At 41.7% G+C, this 25,157-nt stretch overlaps 2 protein-coding genes across 2 annotated transcripts; both read right to left on the bottom strand.

Annotated features, from left to right (window-relative positions):
- Nucleotides 1–2,215: 2,215 nt before the first annotated feature.
- On the bottom strand, nucleotides 2,216–3,208 carry LOC120379965 (olfactory receptor 10A4-like). The gene has a single exon (XM_039497478.1). It carries the CDS (start codon nucleotides 3,206–3,208, stop codon nucleotides 2,216–2,218), a length of 993 nt encoding a protein of 330 aa, XP_039353412.1.
- A 17,493-nt stretch (nucleotides 3,209–20,701) lies between these two features.
- LOC120379964 (olfactory receptor 5V1-like) lies at nucleotides 20,702–24,629 on the bottom strand. The gene is made up of 2 exons (XM_039497477.1): nucleotides 24,423–24,629; nucleotides 20,702–21,654 (listed from the first exon to the last, which is right to left on the bottom strand). Exon 2 carries the CDS (start codon nucleotides 21,638–21,640, stop codon nucleotides 20,702–20,704), a length of 939 nt encoding a protein of 312 aa, XP_039353411.1. The 5' UTR covers nucleotides 21,641–21,654; nucleotides 24,423–24,629.
- Between the last annotated feature and the right edge of the window lie 528 nt (nucleotides 24,630–25,157).

The raw sequence follows: 25,157 nt of genomic DNA, 5'->3' as shown, positions 1-25,157 counted from the left end.
GCCATCCATCTCCATCCTCTGACAAACAGAGGCTAGGGACCTTTGGTCAGACCCAGTATGGCCATTCTTATGTCTTATGTCACAGAAATCCAGCCTGTCTGTTCATCCCTTAACTTCATTCCTTAACTTCTTGTTCTGAACCATGACCTTCCATATCTTGCTTTTGGACACAGCATTCCACGTCCTGGTCCGTGAAGGTTCCCCACAATTTGTACTAAGCTATTGAATTAATGTATCTTGACTTTTACAAGTTTCTTATCTGCTTATGTTAAATACTAAGTTATACTGTTGCTTGGTAGTGTGGGGTGTAGGTTAGCATGAGTGCACAGAATACTGGGAAGAACGTACACTAATTCAGCTTGTAGAACTGACAGGCCATGGCTTGTTGCTCCGATAATTATTGTATGAGGGTCACACCTTTGCTAAATTAATTTACAAAGCAGAGATGAGAGCATTTATGTGGGATTTACCTTTTATCCAATTGTGTAGGTTGTTGGGAGTGTAGAGTGGGAAACCACATCACATGTCCATCCAATTTAGGCCTAATCAGTTTTGCCTTTATTTAATACTATTTAAGACAGAATTAATCTTACTTATAGTGTTTGGACATACATTTCTGCCTCACAAGTAACAACAGACAAGATAGAATAGGTGAATGGGCCCAAGTTAACACATTCTGGGGCATTGAAAAGTCCGTCCTTCCACCATGATATCAGTCCTCCTCACCTGCCTGGATCTCCTGTTCTCCAGCCCATTTTGTATGTATTTTCTTATTTTATATGCATTTTTCATATGTACTTTATACATATTTTACATATGTATTTTCATTTATTTGCACATTTTCTATGACCTAATTTTCCTCCATTCTTCAGTCAACACAATATCCATTTAATTTTACATGACCCGCGCATTACTTAGGCACAATTATTAATCATCTAATGTCTACAATTTTCTTGCTGAATTTGTAGTTTCTGGGTCATGTTGCCCTGGGCCATTCTGCTTCTAAGTTTCCCAGAGAAAGGGATTTTTCTTTTGTTTATCGTTACATGTTCTTACTTCTTACTTACATCTTCCAACATGACAGGTTACTTATCTTGCCAACAATATCATTTTAAACAAATCAGCAAATTATATCAAAGAGATACAAGAAACCATCACATACTGCCAGCCAGTGCATCTCAGAGTTTCAATGTATTTTAAGCTTCGAATGAATGCATTATAGAGTGTTTAGTGAAAGAAGGCATATAGTCATCTAAATGCTGAACTAGGTATAGAGGTTTTTAATTTGGTGTTTATTATAAAGCTGCAACGATATAGGTAGAGAAGCAAACAGAATAGTATCTCTCATCATAAAAATATAGAAAGGAATTTTTATCATATAGTTATACAAAGATGTACCATATACACAGGCATTTGGTGCAATATTGTTATACATTGATATAACCACTTGTAGTTTATGAGTTTATCACACCGCTATTATTTTACATATGTAATATAAACTATGTACAGTGGTTCTTTAACTCAGGAATCACCAGGTGAAACTCTCTGCCCTGTGTTAAGCAGAATGTCAGACTAGATGATCAAAATGATCCCTTATGACCTTTTAATCAATGAATCTATGATATACACAATGATCTGTTAGCCTAGATTTCTGAACCTGTGCAAAATGCCATGGAAGTCAAAAGCCAGCTTCCAGAGTTGTTGTGTGACCTGATCAGGTTAGGCATTGAAAGATCCATCGGAGTCTTACATAGGAAACTGTTCATAAGTGCTGAGAAATATTATTTAAAATTAGACAACAGGGAGCACTAGGGAAATCCATTAGACAGCCAAGGAAAGCCAGCCCAACCCAACCTAAATCCTAAAATGCTTCAGTGGACTGACAGAGCAGGAAAAGGAGAAGCCTAAATGGAGTTCTCGGTAGAGCTGGTTGAAATTTTTCCATCATTAAAATTTTGGTGAAAATTGTTAAATTTGCAAAAACCAAGGTGAACATTTTATGAAAGGGTTTTCATTTTAAGCTTTTATTTACTTTGACATTCAAAATTGTGAAGATATTTAAAATTTGGGGGGGTTGGTAATAAAAGTTTCTCTTCCCATTCTCCTGATAGGTTTACAAGTTAAAGGTTTTCAAATGACAACAATTCAATTTAAAAAGTGAAGGTCATTGGGAGTAATTCAACAGAACATTTATGAATTTCCCTCATTCCCTGTTTTAACTAACTCTATTTTTCATTCTCTGTTTTCTCCAATTGTGTGAAAAAATGCTCTTCTCTACTGTTTTTCTAAAGGCCCCCTTCACCTCTTTGTTCCTCAGAGTGTATATTATGGGGTTCAACACAGGTGCCACAACTGTGATCACGAGGGAAATCATTTGATCACTCTCTGGGGTGGAGATAGACTTGGGCCTCAGGTAGGTGAAAAGAGCCGTTCCATAGAACAAAGTCAACACCATGAGGTGGGAGGAGCAAGTGGAGAAGGCTTTACGCCTTCCCTCTGCTGATGACAGCTTGAGGATGGTGGCAATAATGCAGATGTAGGACACAGTTATCAACAAAAAAGGGCCCATGATGAACAAAACTGACACGGTCAAGATCATAATCTTATTTTTGGATGTGTCCGTACATGCCACCTTCAACACCGGTGGGATGTCGCAGAAGAAGTGGTGGATGCGGTTGGAGCCACAGAAGGGCAGGCTGAAGATCCACGTGGTCTGAGCTACTTCCACTGAGATTCCGATGATCCATGAAGCACCCGCGAGCTGTGCACATGCCCGGCCACTCATGATAGTTCTGTAGTGCAGAGGGTGACATATGGCCACATAGCGGTCGTACGCCATGACTGCTAGGAAGCTGCTTTCTGTCAAGCCCATGATGGTGATGATGTACATCTGGGCAGCGCAGCCTGCAATGGTGATGGTCTTTTGCTCCACCAGGAGGTGAATCAGCAGCTGAGGGACCACACTGCTGGTGTAGCAGATTTCCAAGAATGACAGGTTCACCAGGAAGAAATACATGGGGGTGTGGAGTGAGGGGTTTAGCTTTATAAGGAGGATAACAAGGATATTCCCTATCAGGGCAACCAGGTAGGTGACCAGAAGCACCAGAAAGAGAATGATTTGCAGCTTCTTAAGGTTTGAAAACCCCACCAGGATGAATACATCAGAGATGGTCTGGTTCTCTCCTGGGTTATTCTCAGAATAGATCATCTATAGGGGTGACAAAGAAATATACTGAATCTGAGGTTCTATTTTTCCTCTTCGAACACATTTTTTTCAGTCTACATAAAAATTCAAAAAGGGATCAATCTTTCTTTCTTTCTTTCTTTCTTTCTTTCTTTCTTTCTTTCTTTCTTTCTTTCCCCTCTGCAAATGTTATTCTTTAGCCACATTTATCAAATAAGAGTTCTCAAATGAGAGCAAATTCTGATCTCATTTGGATCTTAATCACAGGAATTCTTATATGAATGCAAGTATTCCCACGGCAGTTACAACTCACAAAAGTGTGGACTACTCACATGAATAAACTGATGCTGCTGAACCCAATTTGTTTGAAGCCCTTTGAATAATGAGAAGCACAATAAATGGTGAAAACAATGAGGTATTTTGGCTTTTTGTGTACTAAAAATGTTATTCTTCCCTAAATATTAGAGAACAATTAAAATCACTCCTGCCTTTATCATCACCACATTTGAAATGCACTGGTTTCTCTCAACATACAGAAGAGCTAGGGCCAGTTCCTTTGCTGGTGTAAATCTTAACAGCTCCATGGGTATAAAAAGTTCTATATTGATTGATGCCAGTTGAAGATCTTTGTCTTGTCACCTTGCTATAAAGAATTTTACAAGAAGGAAGATCCTACAATGTTAGAAGAGATGTTTTCCACAGAAGTTTTATTTCAAGGTTACTTGTTGACAAGGAACTTCCTAATAAGTGAAATGACAGAATTGAAATAAAAATGAGCAATGACAAATATCACATTTTTCATACCCTTAGCACCTTCAATATGTGGCTCTCAAAGCAATGCATCAAAGCATAGTGAGCTACTAAGGGGGAAACTGGGAACGATCAGGGGAATGATAGGGGTGAAGAGACTGGGTTTACACAGCGAGTCAGCATTATTGATACCTGAAACTCTGCCATAACCACAGAACCATTCTCCTGGAAATTGAACACACTCAAACACTCACACACATTCAATGAAATAGAGAAAATTAAATCCAGCAACTAAAGCACACTGTAGTGGCGCTCTATGTAGAGTGCACTACACATAAAAAATTAAAACAAAAGGGAATATTCTTCTCTAAATATCGAGATCTGGGGAAGAGGTGGGAATTGTTCTGCCTCTCTTAAGAGCTACTCTGGGGAACCTGTATTGACATTTGTGAGTACTTTCCTCAGCATGACCACTGCACTACTAAATGCAGAGCTGGCTGGAAAATGTGAAATTCCAATATTCCAATATTTGTTTTAACCCTGAATTTATATGAAAAGTTGAAACTGCGAAACCCCTAATTTCGATTCAGAAGAGTCTATATGAAATTGAATGGAAAATTGAAAACTTCCATCAACATCAACATTTTCTCATGGAAAACATCAGAATTGAGGAAACCATATTTTCAGAAGGGATTTGGATTTATTTCTTTATTTGTTGGCTGACATTTGGATGGGCTCTAAATAAATGGAGAAATGTACTCACCATTAGGAATAAGGTCTGTATAGATGCTTTTCACTGGCAGGTGAGTGATATTTTCTGAGCTCTTCAAGGCATCTGGACACTCCATTAGTATACAGGAGAACACGAAATCAACAAAAGAAACATACATTATGTGTAGAGCCTTACAAATCCACAGGTATCCACTTTATGTCCGCGGATATCTGTGGAGTATTTTTGCAGATGACAGAGCAGATGCAGATACAAATTTTGTACGCGTGCAGGGCTCTGACAGTAAGAGCTGGGTGGGCAGCTGTGAGGAGCCACAGTGAGGTCCCTCTACCTGCACTGGGCAGAGGTCCTTGGGGGCAGGGACATGGGCCGGAGGCTGCTCTGGCCCCTCAACCATTGCAGGTGGATGCTCTACTGCGGATCCCCACAGCTGCCCACCCAGCTTTTACCATGGCTGGGCTGAGGGGCTGAGCAGGCCGCCCTGCCAGAGCCAGAGAGCCATGATGGCATCTGTGGGGAGCCTGGGTTCCTGCACCTGCCCTGGGCGGGGGGACCAAGCAGCATTTGGCCCATGTCCCTGCCCCCCCCCCCGACCCTGCCTAGGGCCGGTGGAGGGACCCAGGCTCCCTGCAGCTGCCAGTGTGGCTCTCTGGCTCCAGAGGGAGGTGGGAGGGGTGGTTCAGAGCCATAGCCTGGCCATGGTAAGAGCCAGGCAGGCAACTGTGCATAGCTGCAGCGGTCGCTCCACCTGCCCCGTGTGGGGGGCCCGAGTAGCCTCCAGGCAGTTGCACAGAGCACCCTCCCCTCCTTCTCCAGCAAGGCTATCATGGCATCCATCTGGGGACTGCGGCGGACCCTCCACCTGCCCGTGGGGTGGGGGGCTGAGAGCAGCCCCAGGCCGTGTTCCCGCCCTACATGATCCCTGCCTGGCCGAGGGCAGGTGGATGGTCCGCGACTCCCGCACACCTCTCCCCGACCAGGCTCAGGCAGAGGGGTGTCTCAGAGCCTCAGCCTGGTCACGGTAAGTAGAGCCCTGCAAATCCGCAGATATCTGCAGATATCCGCATCCATGCATGTGGATATCTGCAGACACTTTTTGTGGATCATGTATCAGATGCAGATTTACATTTTTTTGGAACCGCGCAAGGCTCTCATTATGTAGAGAGAGGGTAGAGGTAAATTCAGCTAAAAGAGATGACCACTTAACTCTTGGACACCAGGTGTGGCGCATGCATCATTGTCGGATCCTAGGAGTGGACTCTCTTATTAAAAGAGATCAGACTGAGCTCTCCCAGCCAACTGTATTCAGCTCCAAATAAAAGACCCATCTCAGGAAACAACATTTCCACTTTGATTCAATGGATGATGATAAGGATTGAGGAACAGAGGGCAATAAGGACAAGAGGAGGGAAAAGCAGGAAACACCACCACCAACACAACAACAACAGCAACAAAAATAATAAATAGAGCCATGGTCTGATGATGAGTATGTCTAGTGCTTATCAATCATTCCGGTGGAAACTATGGAATTATGAGACCAGAATTTTAGCTAGGGAGAAATAGCTCAGTGGTTTGAGCATCGGCTTGCTAAACCCAGGGTTGTGACTTCAGTCCTTGAAGGGGCAGTTTAGGGATCTGGGGCAAAAATCTGCCTGGGGATTAGTCCTGCTTTGAGCAGGGGTTTGCACTAGATGATCTCCTGAGGTCCCTTCCAACCCTGATATTCTGTGATTCTAGGAAAACACCACTGAAGTCAAGCTTATGACTGACCCATGATTGTTAATTAGTTCAGTTCAGAATGACAGATTTAGACATCAGTAGATCAACTGATATACTAATATCTAGATAGATAGATATGAATACAGACAAAAAAACCCATTTGTTCGGACAAACACTAAGATTCTCTGCCCATGTATGGAAAATTCAGATAAAGAAACCGGTGACATGATCTTGCTCCTGTTGTAGACTGGGGCACAATGTCCATGAACTTCAGAGGGAGGATGGTTGGGGGCTTAAGTTATTCATCTATAGCCTACCTTGTTTAGGAAGAGTAGTTCTATCTCCTAGCTACAAGTGCAAAATGTGTGGAAGGAAACAGAGGTGGTGTTATTTCATTCACTGGCTTCTGGGACCTACTCCCTGAAGGACATTTCTTATAATATTTCTCAGAGGAAGAACAATTCTGTATCAACCTGCAACAAAACAAAATACACTAGGGCAATCATTTCAGAAGAGGTGGTATCATCATCATCATCATTATTATGTGTGTTTGCTAGATGAAAATTGTAATGGGATTTACTAAGTGTGGTAAAGCATGTGACACTTCTTGTCAAGATACATGATGAGGATGAATTACTTGTTAAAAAACAACATAGAGTCAGGAACAACACCCAAGGCTCATGACGCCAGTTCCCTGATGTTCAGATTGTGAGCCCCATTCCCGTCTCAAAGCCACGATTAGAACCCAGGAGCTCAGACTCACAGTCCCAACTGCTCTAAATTAGAGAGGCTATCAAAATTAAGAACCCAATAATAGTGGGGGATTTCAATTATCCCCATATTGACACGGAACATTTCACTTCAGGACGAAATGCAGAGATAAAATTTCTTGTTACTTTAAATGACTGCTTCATGGAGCAGCTGGTACTGGAACCCACAAGGGGAGAGGCGACTCTAGTTTTAATCCTGAGTGGAGCGCAGGAGCTGGTCCAAGAAGTAACTATAGCAGGACCGCTTGGAAATAGTGACCATAATACAATAGCATTCAACATCCCTGTGGTGGGAAGAACATCTCAACTGCCCAACACTGTGGCCTTTAATTTCAAAAGGGGGAACTATGCAAAAATGAGGGGGTTAGTTAGACAAAAGTTAAAAGGTACAGTGACTAAAGTGAAATCCCTGCAAGTTGCGTGGGCCCTTTTTAAAGACACCATAATAGAGGCCCAACTTCAATGTATACCCCAAATTAAGAAACACAGTAAAAGAACTAAAAAAGAGCCACCGTGGCTTAACCACCATGTAAAAGAAGCAGTGAGAGATAAAAAGACTTCCTTTAAAAAGTGGAAGTCAAATCCTAGTGAGGCAAATAGAAAGGAGCACAAACACTGCCAACTTAAGTGCAAGAGTGTAATAAGAAAAGCCAAAGAGGAGTTTGAAGAACAGCTAGCCAAAAACTCCAAAGGTAATAACAAAATGTTTTTTAAGTAAATCAGAATCAGGAAGCCTGCTAAACAACCAGTGGGGCCCCTTGACGATGAAAATACAAAAGGAGCGCTTAAAGATGATAAAGTCATTGCGGAGAAACTAAATGGATTCTTTGCTTCAGTCTTCACGGCTGAGGATGTTAGGGAGATTCCCAAACCTGAGCTGGCTTTTGTAGGTGACAAATCTGAGGAACTGTCACAGATTGAAGTATCACTAGAGGAGGTTTTGGAATTAATTGATAAACTCAACATTAACAAGTCACCGGGACCAGATGGCATTCACTCAAGAGTTCTGAAAGAACTCAAATGTGAAGTTGCGGAACTATTAACTAAGGTTTGTAACCTGTCCTTTAAATCGGCTTCGGTACCCAATGACTGGAAGTTAGCTAATGTAACGCCAATATTTAAAAAGGGCTCTAGGGGTGATCCCGGCAATTACAGACCGGTAAGTCTAACGTCGGTACCGGGCAAATTAGTTGAAACAATAGTAAAGAATAAAATTGTCAGACACATAGAAAAACATAAACTCTTGAGCAATAGTCAACATGGTTTCTGTAAAGGGAAATCGTGTCTTACTAATCAATTAGAGTTCTTTAAAGGGGTCAACAAACATGTGGACAAGGGGGATCCGGTGGACATAGTGTACTTAGATTTCCAGAAAGCATTTGACAAGGTCCCTCACCAAAGGCTCTTATGTAAATTAAGCTGTCATGGGATAAAAGGAAAGGTCCTTTCATGGATTGAGAACTGGTTAAAGGACACCGAACAAAGGGTAGGAATTAATGGTAAATTCTCAGAATGGAGAGGGGTAACTAGTGGTGTTCCCCAAGGGTCAGTCCTAGGACCAATCCTATTCAATTTATTCATAAATGATCTGGAGAAAGGGGTAAACAGTGAGGTGGCAAAGTTTGCAGATGATACTAAACTGCTCAAGATAGTTAAGACCAAAGCAGATTGTGAAGAACTTCAAAAAGATCTCACAAAACTAAGTGATTGGGCAACAAAATGGCAAATGACATTTAATGTGGATAAATGTAAAGTAATGCACATTGGAAAAAATAACCCCAACTATACATACAACATGATGGGGGCTAATTTAGCTACAACGAGTCAGGAAAAAGATCTTGGAGTTATCGTGGATAGTTCTCTGAAGATGTCGACGCAGTGTGAAGAGGCGGTCAAAAAAGCAAACAGGATGTTAGGAATCATTAAAAAGGGGATAGAGAATAAGACTGAGAATATATTATTGCCCTTATATAAATCCATGGTACGCCCACATCTTGAATACTGTGTACAGATGTGGTCTCCTCACATCAAAAAAGATATTCTAGCACTAGAAAAGGTTCAGAAAAGAGCAACTAAAATGATTAGGGGTTTAGAGAGGGTCCCATATAAGGAAAGATTAAAGAGGCTAGGACTCTTCAGTTTGGAAAAGAGAAGACTAAGGGGGGACATGATAGAGGTATATAAAATCATGAGTGATGTTGATAAAGTGGATAAGGAAAAGTTATTTACTTATTCCCATAATACAAGAACTAGGGGTCACCAAACGAAATTAATAGGCAGCAGGTTTAAAACAAATAAAAGGAAGTTCTTCTTCACGCAGCGCACAGTCAACTTGTGGAACTCCTTACCTGAGGAGGTTGTGAAGGCTAGGACTATAACAATGTTTAAAAGGGGACTGGATAAATTGATGGTGGCTAAGTCCATAAATGGCTATTAGCCAGGATGGGTAAGAATGGTGTCCCTAGCCTCTGTTCGTCAGAGGAGGGAGATGGATGGCAGGAGAGAGATCACTTGATCATTGCCTGTTAGGTCCACTCCCTCAGGGGCACCTGGCATTGGCCACTGTCGGTAGACAGATACTGGGCTAGATGGACCTTTGGTCTGACCTGGTACGGCCTTTCTTATGTTCTTATGTCCTCAGTTCAGGGGCGGCTCTAGCAATTTCACCGCTGAAATTCTCCTTGCTCACTTCCCCAAATTCCTTCCTTTTTAGACTCCACTGCCCCAACCATAGGGCTCATTTCCCTCCTAGACAACCAGATCCAAAGCCCATTGAAGTCAGCGGGACTATTCCCTTTTACTCCAGTAAGTTTGCAGTGGGACCAGAATCAGGACTAGTTCCCAGGAACATTACAAAAAACTCTCTGTGGAAGCTGAGCAGTGCTAGGCAGTAGTGTGCTTCAGGGAGTGGGGTGATGGGCTCAGCTGGGAGCACTCTCATTTCTTAGACAGTGCTGACCCCATTACCCCAGCATGGCCATAGTGGGGGCTGTGGTACTGCGAGTGGGGTGGGATGCTCAATTTGAGACATTCTTCCCCCTTATTCAGTGCTTCTAGCAGTGCCCAGTGTGGCACTAGGGGGCACTGAGCTGCAGGGACATACTCTGTAGAATTTTCTCAGGTTGATTGATCCTAATGTCCCAGTTCAGCAATAGGGGTCACTGTGCTGAGAGGAATAGGGTGGAGGACTCATTAAGAGACATTCTCCTCTGTGGGTCAGTACTAACCCCAGTGCTCCAGCATAGATCCAAGGGATGACACAATGCAAATTGCTCAGTGGGGTCTCACTTTGGGGGGGCGCTGTTTTCTCTTGGTCCATGCTGATCTCCTGAGCCTGAGCCAGGCACCACATGGCCCTGTGCTGCAAGGAGTTGGGTGAGATGCTCAGCAGTGGACCTGCTCCCATAAGAATGGCTGCTTACCACAGTGCCCCAGAATGGTGCTCGGGGGCCCTATGCTGCAGGGAGGGAGTAGGGTGGATCAGCAGGGGGCGCTCTCCCCTTGGAGTTGGTGATGACCCACAATAATCCATCAAAGTGGAAAGGGGCGCTGTTTCTGGTGGAAGTTATATGTTTCGGATGATCTGTAAATTAAGGATCTTTCCTGACCACCTGTTGTCATCGAGGAAGAGACAGCAGGGGCATGTGCACACACAAATTGAGCATGGCTCATTCCCTCCAGCAGGGGGTGGCAGACACACACACACACACACACACACACACACACATTGATCAGGGCTTCCCATTCCCCTATGGTTACCTATCTGCTGTTTGCAACACTCATCATTATGACAAAACTATAAACAGAGCCTTGTGATGTTTTGTGACTTAAAGCTGTCTTATGAAGAGAGACTCAAAGAGCTTGGCTTGTTTAGCCTAACCAAAAGAAGGCTGAGGGGAGACATGATTGCTCTCTATAAATATATCAGAGGGATAAATACTAGGGAGGAAGAGGAATTATTTAAGCTCAGTACCAATGCGGACATAAGAATAAATGGATATAAACTGGCCATCAGGAAGTTTAGACTTGAAATTAGATGAAGGTTTCTAACCATTAGAGGAGTGAAGTTCTGGAACAGCCTTCCAAGGGGAGCAGTGGGGGCAAAAGACACACCTGGCTTCAAGACTAAGCTTGATAAGTGTATGGAGGGGGTGCTATGATGGGATAGCCTAATTTTGCAATTAATTCATCTTTGATTATTAGCATGTAAATATGTCCAACGGTCTGTGATGGGATGTTAGATGGCATCTGAGTTACTACAGAGAATTCTTTCCTGGGTGCTGGCTGGTGAGTCTTGCCCACATGCTCAGGGTTTAGCTGATCACCATATTTGGGGTCGGGAAAGAATTTTCCTCCAGGGCAGATTGGCAGAGGCCCTGGGGTCTTTTGCCTTCCTCTGCAGCATGGGGCACATGTCACTTGCTGGAAGATTCTCTGCACCTTGAAGTCTTTAAACCATAATTTGAGGATTTCAAAAACTCAGACATAGATTAGGGGTTTATTACAGGAGTGGGTAGGTGGGATTCTGCGGCCTGCATTGTGCAGGAGGTCAGACTAAACGATCATAATGGTCTCTTCTGAGCTTAAAGTCTATGAGTCTACAGTTTACTTCCTTATGCCAACTCATTGAGCAACTGCTCCTGTTCAGGCTAGAAGGCCTTCTACTTAAGCTAACTGCTTAAGCTATTCTTGTATGCAGTGCTGATGTAGCTGTCTGGGTCCCAGGATACTAGAGAGACAAAGTGGGTGAGGTAATATCTTTTCCTGGACCAACTTCTGTTTCTCTCACCAACAATAATGGATATTACCTCACCCATCTTGTCTGTCTAAGTAATTTTTAGAAGTCTAGACCTATAGATCTTTTGTGTTTCTGTTATCTGTTCCTCACTCCTTTATCCTTTACATACTATATAACTATCACCATTGCATGGCTATATGCTCACGTCATGGGCTACAAGTCACACACACATACATGCATGCACAGAGTTTCTATTTTTCATAAGGTGTTTGTTCCTTCCTGCCTTAATCATCTGTTTAATACTGTTGTGTGGCATTATACATTCTGCATCCCAGAGGTGTCTCCATTTCAGTGGTCTGGTAAAGGGACCACCAGGTACATTTTTCTTTTACGTTCAATTTGATGCCTGGCTAAAGTGCTCTGTGGGCCTGTGTGATGAAACCCAACACAATGTGAGACAGAAGAGGTCAGATGAGATAATCTAGAGGTCCCTTTTGTCCTTAAACTCTGTGACTCTCTGACGATATGAAATACACCAGTGATATGTGACCGTAAGCGTTTGGGATGAAGCAAGCACAGATATGGTAGAAGTGAATCTTAAAGACAAACAAATGGAATCTCTCACTACCAAACAGCCCCAGAAGAGCAGAAGTGATTATCTCGTGTTTTTTCAAAAACACAAACTACAGCACTAACTCTGTAGGGAAATGTTGTTAGGCAACAGCTACGGCCGTTGCATCATCCTTGTTGCTCTACATGAAATGTACATTCAACAGCAGTGGGAACTGAGGTCTCCTGATACCTGAAACTGTGCCATAGCCACAAAACCATTCTCCTGGAAATTCAGCAAGCGCGCACACACACACACACACACACACACACACAGGAAAGGGCTCATCCCCTCCAAAGGGGGCAGCAGACGCACACATGTGCACACACATACATACATTCAATGGGAATCAAAGACAGAAAATTAAATTAAACAACTGAAGCAAAATCTAGTGGTGCACTATGCAGTGAGAACTACACAGAACAATTTAAAACAAAAGGGAATGGTGTTCTCTGAATAGGGAGACCTGGTGAAGAGGTGGGAATTCTTCTGCCTCTCTTAAGAGCTGCTTTAGAGAACCTATATTGACACGAAAGCTCATGCTCCAATACGCCTGTTAGTCTATAAGGTGTCACAGGACTCTTTGCTGCTTATATTGACATTTGTGAGTACTTTCCTCAACACAAGCACTGTAGTGAATATAGAGCTGGCTGAAAAATGGAGTTTTCATCTCATGGCATATTCCAATTTTCCAATATTTGTTTTCACCCTGAATTGATATGAAAGTTGAAATATCAAAAACCCTAAATTTTGATTCAGAAGCGTCAATATGAAATATAACAGAAAATTGATAACTGTCCTCAGCATCAGCATTTTCTCATGGAAAACTCATAGAAAGATGGGCATGTGGGAGATGATTTTGTAGGGTGCTCAGTGGCTGCTTATGGGATTGGGTCCCATTCAAAAGCCGGATGTGAGGGGTGGGGCATGTGGCCTGCTCACCTTATAGCTCGGCTTGGCAGCATGGAATTTCTATTTTTTATATTTTTGATGGATAATATCAATGTTTATTTTTAAGCATTTCTCAGAATTTTTAATATTTGTTTAAATTTGCAAAGAGAATTATGGGGACATGAGAAAATGGTGGACTCAGACAATAATTATTTAATGACAGTAGATATTGAGATTCAAAAAGTTAAAGCAGTGATTCTCAAACATTTGTACTGGTGACCCCTTTCACACAGCAAACCTCTGAGTTTGACTCCTCCCTTATAAATTAAAACACAGTTTTAAATATATTTATCACCATTATAAATGCTGGAGACAACACAGGGTTTGGGGTGGAGGCTGACAGCTCGCGACTCCCCACATAATAACCTTACGACGCCTGGAGGGGTCCCAACCCCCAGTTTGAGAGCCCCTGAGTTAAATCTTTAGAATAGTTAAAACACAAATGGTAACATCACATGTCAACATATACAAAGTAAATATCCTCAAATGAAACTCTATTAAGTTCTCAAGCAGCATTTTTCTTGCTTTGCCTATTTGTACATTTTAATTGCCATTGATGGAAATACTGGTTCATCAGTTTGTGTCTATGGTGAAATCAATGTTTACTGAAATTCACCCATAGAAATCTAAATCTTCCGAGCCTTCCTATAACTTTTAGGCCAGTGGTCAAAGCATTGATCTGGAATGTGGAAGAGCTAGTTCATGTCCCTCCTCAGGCATAGAGGGAGAAACAATTCCAACAAGTCTCCCTTATTTCAGGAAAATTCTCTAACCAGTGGGTTATGAAATATTCTGATGTGGGCCTTCCCCAGTCTCTCCTCTGGATGCTGTTGCACTCTGGATAAATAATTAGAACAGAGGCACACAGATGTATGCCCTAACTATGGCCCTACAGAGTCATTCTCACTCTCTATATCTCTGACCTACTAACTATTCCACCGTGGATAAATTCTTAAATAGTCATTGGGCCAGAGAGAGTTAAAATTAATATCAGTGATTCAGATTCACCATTGGAACTCCTTGCAACAAGATATCAATGAGCCTAGAGAGATTCAGCAAGGTACTGGACAACTATATGAATAAGGGGCCAATAAGAATTAAAAAAATATAAATATAAAAAAGCCCAATAAATACTTCAGATCATAAGTGAACCTAGACTGGAAGATACAGAAACCTTTGTTCTTCAGAGTATGTATAAACCTCTGACTGATGGAGATTAGCATTACATTTTCCCAGTGTGCAAGTTCTTTCATAATTACACAATTCAAATTTTCTCCCACCTTCATCTGAGGCATCTATTATTGGCCTATATCACAGAGAGGAGATGATAGATTATTGGTCTGATCTATTCTGGCTGCCTAGAAATCTATTTCTTCATAATACCTAGTGGCTTTTCTCCAAAGCTGAGAAACTACAACTTATTTTTTAATTCTAATATATTTTTGCCAGCAGATCAGAATGCAGAATCCTCAGTGGAACAACCTTGAATCCCTATTATTCTGCTATTGGCTAGAGCGCCAAGTGCTTTGGGGCCCCTGGCTGAAACTGATGCATGTCTAAAAAGGAAGGAATTTGGGGAAGTGGGCAAGGAGTCTGGGATTCCTTACAAAGCAGAAGGGAGATAGGTGCCCAACTCCCACTGAATGACAAAGGAAGTTGTGCACCTAAAGCCTTTAGCACCCTTTGATAATCCCATCCATGACACCAGATCATTTCTCTTGATAATTAACTGATCTGTGCCAAAGCAAGGAAATACCACTATCAAATATCTTTATCTTAGCTCACGTTCCACTGCTTGGCTTCCTTCTTGCCAGCTCTCTGCATGTGTGACTCCAGGCAGAAATCTTCAGGGGAGCAGTAGCTCCAATCAGCTGCCAAGATAGTGTCATCATTGGGTGTAGGTGACCTCTCATGTAAGGGAAAGCTAAGATTCTAGTTGGCTTGACCTCCAGCCTTTCTTACAAGGTACTAGATGCTGCAAATGTCTCCAAATCCTATTGAAATCAGGGGAGCCAACAGAGCTCTTTGCCTGGCAGTATAAAATAATTTCCCAGGGAGGGCTAGATAAAGGGATACTAGGGTTGATCAGAGCTATTGAGTAATTGATTGATTCAGATTTACACAAGAACAACACCTATCCAAGGGCCTAAGGACCACATTTTTCAACACATTTAGGAGCCTAGTGGGATTTTCAAAAGCATGTAGGCACCCAACAGCCACCCTAAGGGATCATTAATTCTACAGTAAAACCTTAGCAACATGAAATGATCCTTTCAACAGGAAGTCAGCAAGCCAGCAACCTCTCTGCCTCTCCATATCTTCATCACATGTCAAACCAGTGTCTTCATGAACATGCCTGGAAGGTCTCAAAATTTGTGGTCTTTTGGTCCAAAGTGAGGAGCAAGTTTTAACATCTTGGAGCTCTCGCAGTGAACACCCTTCCAACACCCCATCTCTCTTTTAGACTGAGGAACCAGAATGGATGCCTCTTCATCTGGTGATCCCTGAGATGGGATATATGCACCTAAAAGTGGAAGGCTGAGTGCAGGAAGTCTGGGAAACCACACAATAAGCAGAGATTTAGCTATGAATGGACAAAATGTATTCCCAGTGCAGGGAGGTCCACTAGGGATCTAGTTACCCAATGGAATTGGCCCAGATTTATAACTATTCACAAGTGCATGGTGCCCAGCTTGGTGTTTTGTGAGTCTGATTTTCAGAGTAGCTGAGCACTGGTGAATCTAGCAGAAGTGAGTGAGACCTGTGTATGAAGCTAGGTATTCGGAGCCTGTGGTGCCCACTATCAGCAGAGCATGAGTGCAGAATGGGTGTATAATGCTGCTGGATCCAAATGGAATAACCTGTCACACAATTTGCCCTCACCTTGCACAGGCATGAATGACAGAGAAAACACAAGGCAGGAACACTCACATCTCTTAAAAAAACAAACAAACAACAAAAAACCAGAAGCAATAGATTACACAGATGTTAAAGAAACTAAACTCACCTGAGGTCTTTTTGCCGAGTGCAGATCATGTGAGGATTTCAAACTGACGTGCAGTTTTTGTACACATGCAGGTGACAAGACCTTCTATCCCTAAAAAAAGCACATCAAATTAGCCTAACTCTGAATAGACAAATACTGGTAAATATGAAGGGATATGAATGGATCTAGATCTGACAGAAAGACCTAATCTTTATTGAGATGAATAAGAGCCTTCTTTTATTTTAATCAAAGAGGACTCACTTATACCAGGAGAATGGATGGTGTAGCATTCTGTTACCTTTAGGATTTGATCCCTGAAGTTTACTCTGCCTAACAATTTGTGTCACTAATTCACCAACACTTAATGCCACATATGTTTGTGTACAATAAGGGACAGATCTTCAGAAAAGAGCTACCAGAATGAACTGAGGTCTGGAAAACTAGTCTTATAACAAGAGACTAAAGGAACCTAATCTATTTATTTTACTAAAGAGAAGGTTAAGAGCTTACTTTTATCATGCAGACGTTATTAAGCTTGGGACAGGAATGACTGGGTCCCTGTTATGCTGCAGATAAGAGAAGATGATCATAATGGTTCTTTCTGGCTTTAAATATATGAATATACAAAGTTAATTGCAGAGGATCCTAAATAAAGTTCTGACCTTTGCTTCATGTTATTTACATTAATTATTTAGGCTGTGGTTTTCCAAAGTAACTAATGAAGCCAAAGGCTCAATTCTGATTGCAAGCCAATGGCTGTTGGGTGCCTAACTCCATTAGGCTCCTCTAAAAACCCTAGCCTAAACTCTTTACCATATACAATATAAAATGGGATCTGGGACTCCTAACATAAAGATGAGTGTTCAGTGTCAATAGGTTAGATTGCTGAGTAGATTAAGATCAGCAGGGCAATGACATTCATGTTGGCTATACAGCACTGGACCATAGGATCATTCCCACCATCTCTCTGGCTCAATGCATATTTAATAATATCTCCAATGTGGAAGAGTTTAAACAAGAGAAATTCTAAGATATCCACATCCAGGTATTTCAGAGCCCAGTGGGTAGAACACTCAGCCGAGAGGCAGGGAACCCTTATTCAAATGTCTTCTCCTCAGGCCAAATGGGGAATTCAGCTGGAATAGCCAACATCTTGGGTAAGTTGCCTAATCACTGGACTAAAGGGTATGAAGGAGGTTATGGTTATGTCTTTCCTGACTCCCCAGCTATTTTGTGTGGAGTTAGGTGTGTTACCAGACTGGGACCCACAGGCCAGATAGGTGTGTGCAGCATGCTGGGGCTTAAACATGAGATTTGAGTCCAGGTGTCTGCTTGATGCAGCAGTGTACATGCTCAGAAGCAGAAACTAAAGTACTAGGGGACTTTTACTTCAAAAATGTAGGTGCTGAGTTAGTTTAGGCACCTACAAAGTGGGGCAGCAGCCATGTGGGGTTTCATGGCTTGCAGTAGTGCCTAAAACTGGGATATTGGCACCTAAGTCCCTTTGTGAATCTGGGTGCATGTGCCTCCAAGATAATTGCTAGAGAACAATTATCTACTGCTACCATTGGTGCCCTGAAGGGGCATACAGGCTGGGATTCTTGAAGGTGGCTAACTCACTTAGTCCCCACTGAACAGTCCAGGCTAACAATTATCTTCTGAACTGCAGAGTCCTTCCCTTAGCAATTCTTCCTTTAATATCTAGGGGCAAAATTTTAAGCAACAACATTTTTGTCTGCACTCACGCTTACTTTCATTGATACATATCAAAGTTTAAGCTGGACTCCAGTCCAAGTAACTGAGAAAAGAGACCAACATTTAGGCCCAATCCTGAAAGCCTGGAAGTCTGTATATGGAGAGACTGGTTCTCCTCTCTCTTACTTCAACTCTTATTCTTTGCACTATGAGATTGCCAAAACATCTTCATCAGAATCAGGCTCCCATTGTGTTGGGCACTATACAAATATATAATAGGACATGGTCCATAATTACATGCATTACAGTTGTGTCTAGAAGCCCCAGTTGAGAACAGGACCCTATTGTGTTGGACAAACACATAGGAAAAGACAATCTCTATCCCACACTTTTGTCAATCTAGATAGACAAAATAGACAAAGATTGAGAGGGAAACAGATGCAGAGAGAGGAAGTGACTGGGCAGCAGGTCTGTGGAAGAACCAGAACCCAGGAATAGAACCTAGGTCTTCTGGATTCTACTTACTAGACTAAACTCTATCTCAATAAACTGTGCTTCAAGCCTGTCATACAACAGGCCATTCATAGCTCAAAGGAAATAATTTCATTAGCTTTTCTGAGAGTTGGATCAGGCCCTAACTGAACAAAGCATAAGAATGTATCTTAGTATGCTGCTGGAAAACTGTGTCCGTTGCTGGTGTTCACAATTCAAGAAGGATGTTGATAAATTGGAGAAAGTTCAGAGAAGAGCCCTGAAAATGATTAAAGGATCATAAAATATGCCTTATAGAGATAGACTTGAGGAGGTCAGTCTATTCAGTTTAAGAAAGAGAAAGTTAAGGGATGAGTTGGTTACAATCTATAAGTATCTACATGGAGAACACATATTTAATAATGGGCTATTCCATCTAGCAGAGAAAGGTCTAACATGATCCAGTGGCTGGAAGTTGAAACTAGACAAATTCAGACTGGAAATAAGGTGTAAGATTTAATAAAGTAATTAACCTCTGTAGCAATTACAAAAGGTCATGGTAGATTCTCCATCAAGGGAAATTTTTAAATCAAGATGGGATTTTTCCTAAAAGGAATTATTGTGGAGAAGTTCTATGGCCTATGCTCTCCAGGATGACTAGGTGATCACAATGGTCCCTTCTGACCTCGGAATCTCTGAATCCATTAATGTATATGGCCCCTCTTTTGTATCCCATGTGGGGTTAAGGAGTGAGGTTGTGCTTCTGTCAGGGACAGGCATTTCTTTGGCTTTTAGTGTTTCTTATACCTTCCCTCCCCTCACCTGTTCTGACTGGTTGCTTGAACTCATCTAGGAAGAGGAGTTGAGGCAGGACTATCCTTCTAGTGTACACTCATATATTGAACTCCCGCTCTACCCAGCAACACTGCAGCTCTATCTCTTATCTCTTTTCACCCCATCTTTTTGTGGGCAGATGTAACACACGGTGTCTTTATTCTTTGTTCACCGGGATATAAGTGCTTTAAGGATATAAAAATATCAAATGTCAAATGGGTAAAAAGGACCCAAAATATAAGCAGAAATACAGGCCTGAATACTACATTATCATTGCTAATACTCCTAACACCTGCTTTCTTCACGTAACATTCAGGGCCCCATTTCAGCACCTAATTCCCTTAGTCCCTTTAGAAAGGATGTCTTAAATTAAGACCCTAGAGAAAAACATAATCATTATAACTGATCTAACTTTGACACATTTTTCCTAATGTAGATACACAGCAAAATCATGTAGTTTGATTTATCTCATGGAATTGTGGCTAGGCTAAAAATCAAGTGAAAATTTGGGTTTACCTAGCATGCATTAGCTTGAACTATACTCAATGCCAATTCAAGTTCAGTCTAAATCCCTAGTGTTGGGATTCTTTGCGCGTTGATTTTCAAATTTAATGCTACTCAAACCTGAAAGCTTACATTGCTTTAAGTAGAAATAAATCAAGGATGGATATCAACATAATGAGCCAGGTCCTCAGCTGGTGTCAATTGAAATAGTTCAGTTGTAGCCAACTGAGATACACCTGTTTATGGCACCTAACAGTTTGGCCCTATAAACTGTTTGCGTGAGTGCTTTTGTCTAGACCAGGGATAAGCAACCTTTGGCATGTGGCCCATCAGGGACATCCACTGGCGGGCTGGGATGGTTTGTTTATCTGCCGCGGCCACAGATTCGGCCAATCGCAGCTCCCACTGGCTGTAGTTCACTGTTCCGGGCCAACGGGGGCTGCGGGAAGTGGTGGCCAGCACATCCCTGAGTCCGTGCCACTTCCCACAGCCCTCATTGGCCTCGCCATGGCCAGTGGGAGCTGCAATTGGCTGAACCTGTGGATGCTGCAGGTAAACAAACCATCCCAGGCTGCCAGCAGATTTTCCTGATGGGCTGCGTGCCAAAGGTTGCTGATCCCTGATCTAGACTAAATTGATTGCCAATTGTGTATCAGTGTCAACCAGTTAAAAGAACTCAAAATATCTAGATAGTGCAGTCCGTACAATTCTTCAATTGATATTATAATTTTATTGAAAAAAGATAAAACCTAGAAATGGTTACATTGCGTGAGAAACTTGAATTTTCCCTAGTATTCTTGTCAGAGCAGTTTTCACATCTTTATTTTTCAAGCTGTAGATGATGGGGTTCAACATCGGGGTCAAGATGCTGTACTGGATGGAGAAGAGTTCATCTAGAAACAGGGAAGCAACTGAGCTGGATTTCATGTACTGGGAAAGAGCTGTCACAAACAATAAAACCACCACAATGAGGTGGGAGCTGCATGTAGAGAAGGCTTTACGTCTTCCCTCCGTGGAGCGTATTCGGAGTATAGTGGAGATGATGTGAATGTAGGAGACCAGGGTGAAGAGGAAGGAGCTGAAACCAAATATCACAGCAGAAGAAAGAAGAGCTATTTTATTGATGAAGGTCCCATTACAAGACAGTTGTAATAGCGGAGGGAGCTCACAGCTGAAATGCCTGATTTCATTGGGCCCACAGAAGTGTAACTTTAACACAGGGACAGTGTTAACCAGTGAATACAAGAGCCCCATAATCCAGGAACCACCCACCAACTGTCTGCTCACTCGTTTGTTCATGGTCCCCACATAATGCAATGGGTGACATATGGCAGCGTATCGGTCATAAGCCATTGCCGAGAGCACAAAAACTTCAGTACCAGCTGAGAGCAAGATGAAGAACATCTGGGCAAGGCAGCCATTGACAGAAATGGTTTTGTGCTTTGCTAGGAAATTCACCAACATCTTAGGGACAATGGCTGAGGAATAACAGATATCAACAAAGGACAAATGCGACAGGAAGAAGTACATGGGGGTGTGGAGGTGAGGATCAGCCCTTATCACCAGCATAATTATCATATTCCCTACCAGAGTGATTAGGTAAATAACTAAAAATACCAGGAAGAGGAAAAATTGAAGTTCCGGGTAATTAGAAAGTCCCACAAGAATAAATTCATTCACATTGGTTTGGTTTTCCATTCACATTTAGTGATCTGTATGAAGAGAAAAAGAAATTAAATTAACCAACATAACAGGTTATGGAAATTCAATGAGATAGATAGATAGATAGATAGATAGATAGATAGATAGATAGATAGATAGATAGATAGATAAAACCCAAGTGAGATTTTGAAAGCCGGGGGACTCAGATGGACAAATTCACATTTCTAATTCAACACTCTAAGTTGGATAAAAATAAAGTAGGTCCTATTCCATGTGGAGTTACACAAATCATTTCTTTGATTACACTGGTGTCAACACCGTGTCCAATTAATTCTCCTATTTGACCCCATTTCTCATGTTGTGAGCCATACAAGAGAGATCTCCTTTTAGAAACCTCACTTAAACCCTTTTTTCTAAATCAGATCCCATATCATCTATCCAGTGCACTGTGTTGGCTTACAGGTAGGCAAAAAGTATCTAAATTGAAAATAACCTTCCAACCACTGCTGTTTTTTGTCAGATAACTTTGTAAAAGCGGCATAGTGAATATCCATGTCAGTGATTATACAAGTATCATTAACTCCTGTGTTACTCTAGCTTTTCCCCAGCACAACTATAATGACTTGAGTGGAATGGGCAGTGGAGAATTGAGCCCCATAAGTGATAGGTTTGCAAATCGAAGATGTTTTTCACTAGTTTCCAACCCTGAACATTAAACATAGGATATGTACATCAGTATGTGTTCTCTCTTTCTAGTGTAATGTTATTGGCCAAGATTTGCCAAAGTAGATGGTGATTTTGATTTTCTCAAATTTGGCTGGTTGACTTGAGAAATCATAAAGGGGCTTGATATTTAGAAATTGCTGAGCATCCTGGTCTGAAATTCTGACACATATTTGACCCCATTGTCTACACACATTCTGCCATCAACCAAATCCATGTAATCCCATTGACATAAAAAATCAATCCCAATAGACATTTTGGTTGATGACACACAAGAGGGAGGAGAATCTCTCTCAAACTTCCTTAGCGTCACTGTCTCTCCATCTCGTTTTTGGTCAGTAACCTCAACAGATGCTGAAGAGAGTGGAGATGACATGAGCTGAAGGATGGGATTGGTTGAAAAGTAGGTGTCATTGATACATAAGCAAATGGCAGAATAGAGCAGCACTTCACAGCCCATTTCATTGAGCTGGATTTGCTGGATGGACCCCTGCACCCATGTGTGGAGTCCCGCTGAGGTAAATGGGGTTCTGGACAGGCACAGGAGTCCATTCGTACAGACCCAGTTACCGCATCAGGGCCTAAATCTGTTGTTCTTCGACCAGTTATGGATGCCTGTCAGAGCGCTCTTTCTGTTTAGCTGATTGATTATGAAATCCTCAGCATGCTCATGTTACTAACAAAAGCAATCATGTGTTCTTCTTATTACAGCCATTGTCTTCCCTTCCATTCCCAACTGAGGACATCAGTTCTCATCCTGTCCTAATTTGGACTATAATCTCTTCAGGACAGAGCCTTTGTCTTTTGAATAGTCTCTAGAGCCATACCGAGGAAATTGCACAAATATTTGACATGTCTTATAAATGATTGACTAATACTTTTAAACTTGGGTGCCTACAGTTAGGCATTGAAATCTTCATTTAGGCAACCCAGTAACTGACCTGATGCTCAGAGACGTAAAGCACCCACAAATCCCCATTGATATCAATGGGAGCTCAAAGTGCTCAGCATCTGTGATAAGCAAGCAATGTATCTGGAGTTATGATGTATTGTATTTTTGAGTAAAAAATATTTTTATTCAAAATTTCCCATTTTTACAGTGAAAATCTGACCCTCCAAAAAATGAACAAAAAAATCTGGTTCAAAAGCCCAAAGATGTTTTTTATTCGTCCTTTCAAACACAGAAAAGAACAAAAGGATTTCAAAAGAAAATCAGTTTTCCATAGAAATGTTTTCTAAAGTTTGATTTTAGCTTTCAGCCAAAATAATAATAATAATAATAATAATAATAATAATAATGAAAAATTAAAACAAACAAATGAAAAACAGAAAACAAAGCAAACATTCAAATCCTCAACAGATTTTTTTAATACATTTTGTGCCAGAAGCTGGGAATGGTCAACAGAGGTGGATCACTTGATGATTCCCTGTTCTGTTCATTCCCTCTGGGTCACCTGGCATTGGCCACTGTTGGAAGACATGATACTGGGCTAGATGGACCTTTAGTCTGACCCAGTATGGCTGTTCTTACGTTCTTTAAATTTTCCTTGAAAAACTATGGGCAATTTTTGACCGGCTCTGACTATTATTACTAGTTTTGATGGTGCTAATTTGGCAGCTGACTTTGAGTTGCCCTAGAATAGAGACTTTTGGGGAAGAAGGCCTAAATCCTTATTCGATTGACTTCCATGGCAAAATTCCCATGGCTTCACCAGAGGTAAATTTGACCCCGTGTGTTCACATGAAGCTGCCTTCCTGTAAAGTGCTTTGAGATCTGCTGGGGGCAAGTTCTAGATGTGATCTAGGTATTACTAGTCTTTGTCTAGCTTCTTCCTGTTTCTATACTGTCTTGCATGTTGTGTAGTGACCAACACCTACATAAACTGTGTATAAATTGAAACCAAAGATGAATGTTCTCATTTTCCATCCACTTCGTATGGAGAGGTATAAATTCTGCCATGTGTCAGAAGCTTCAAGACAGGGCAAACCCAGTGATTCAGATTCTCAGTTCAATGGAACTGCACCAGTTTACACTAGCGTAAGAATCAGCCCAATGTATTTACCAAAGTAATTGGTGTGGAAAAAGTCTACTCACCAAGACGAGTTGATAGTCTCCTTATGATTTCTCTAGGCTTGTTATCACCCTTCTATGAAGTTATCCCCGTGTCCTCAATATGGGTGCTAGAAAGCCTGAGTGAATTGGTTAGCAGAAAGATAACTTGCCTACAAAGAGATGAAAAATCAACCAAGGCTTTGTGTTCTGGCTACATTTTCTTAACCAAACTGAATCAAATAGACAGGCAGTGAAACTACCTGATCCAAAGTGTTCTATAGAAGTTTGTTCTAGCTTTCGGTAATGTTCTACTCCTCTGGGATAATAACCTTTCCATAGCTATGTGATTATATAAAATAACCTGTCTATTTTTTGTATGGCTTCTAGTCTTTGGCCTTTAATCTTCCTGAAAATCAGGGCCTGTGTTATACAAATGTGCATTGATTTTCAAGAGCCATATTTTGGACATTAGTTGTCATCTTCCTCCTCCTGATATCTTATGAATCTTCATATTATTGTTATTTTATTACCCCATTAGCACCAGGGGACCCCAACTGAGATAATGGCCACATTGCCTCCCCCCTCCCCCCAGCAGGAACCTTTCCCACTTGCCTTCCCAATGCTGGAGCCTTTCTTTGCAGCATCACAATTACACGTGGGCACAGCCTGTCTTTCACTCTGGCATGTAACTACATGTGTATTGTACTGTACATGCTGCTATCCATTTAGGCATTGCCTGACATGCAGGACTTGCCCTAGAAAGCTTCTCTGTACCTG

Source organism: Mauremys reevesii, linkage group 13 (genome assembly GCF_016161935.1).
Source record: "Mauremys reevesii isolate NIE-2019 linkage group 13, ASM1616193v1, whole genome shotgun sequence".
NCBI lineage: Eukaryota > Metazoa > Chordata > Testudines > Geoemydidae > Mauremys > Mauremys reevesii.
The sequence above is the reverse complement of the archived record's forward strand: the minus strand, read 5'-3'. Positions and strand labels throughout refer to the sequence as shown.

Excerpts from the sequence above, each read along its gene's own strand:
- LOC120379965 (XM_039497478.1), bottom strand. The coding sequence starts at position 3,208 with ATGATCTATTCTGAGAATAACCCAGGAGAGAACCAGACCATCTCTGAT.
- LOC120379964 (XM_039497477.1), bottom strand. The coding sequence starts at position 21,640 with ATGGAAAACCAAACCAATGTGAATGAATTTATTCTTGTGGGACTTTCT.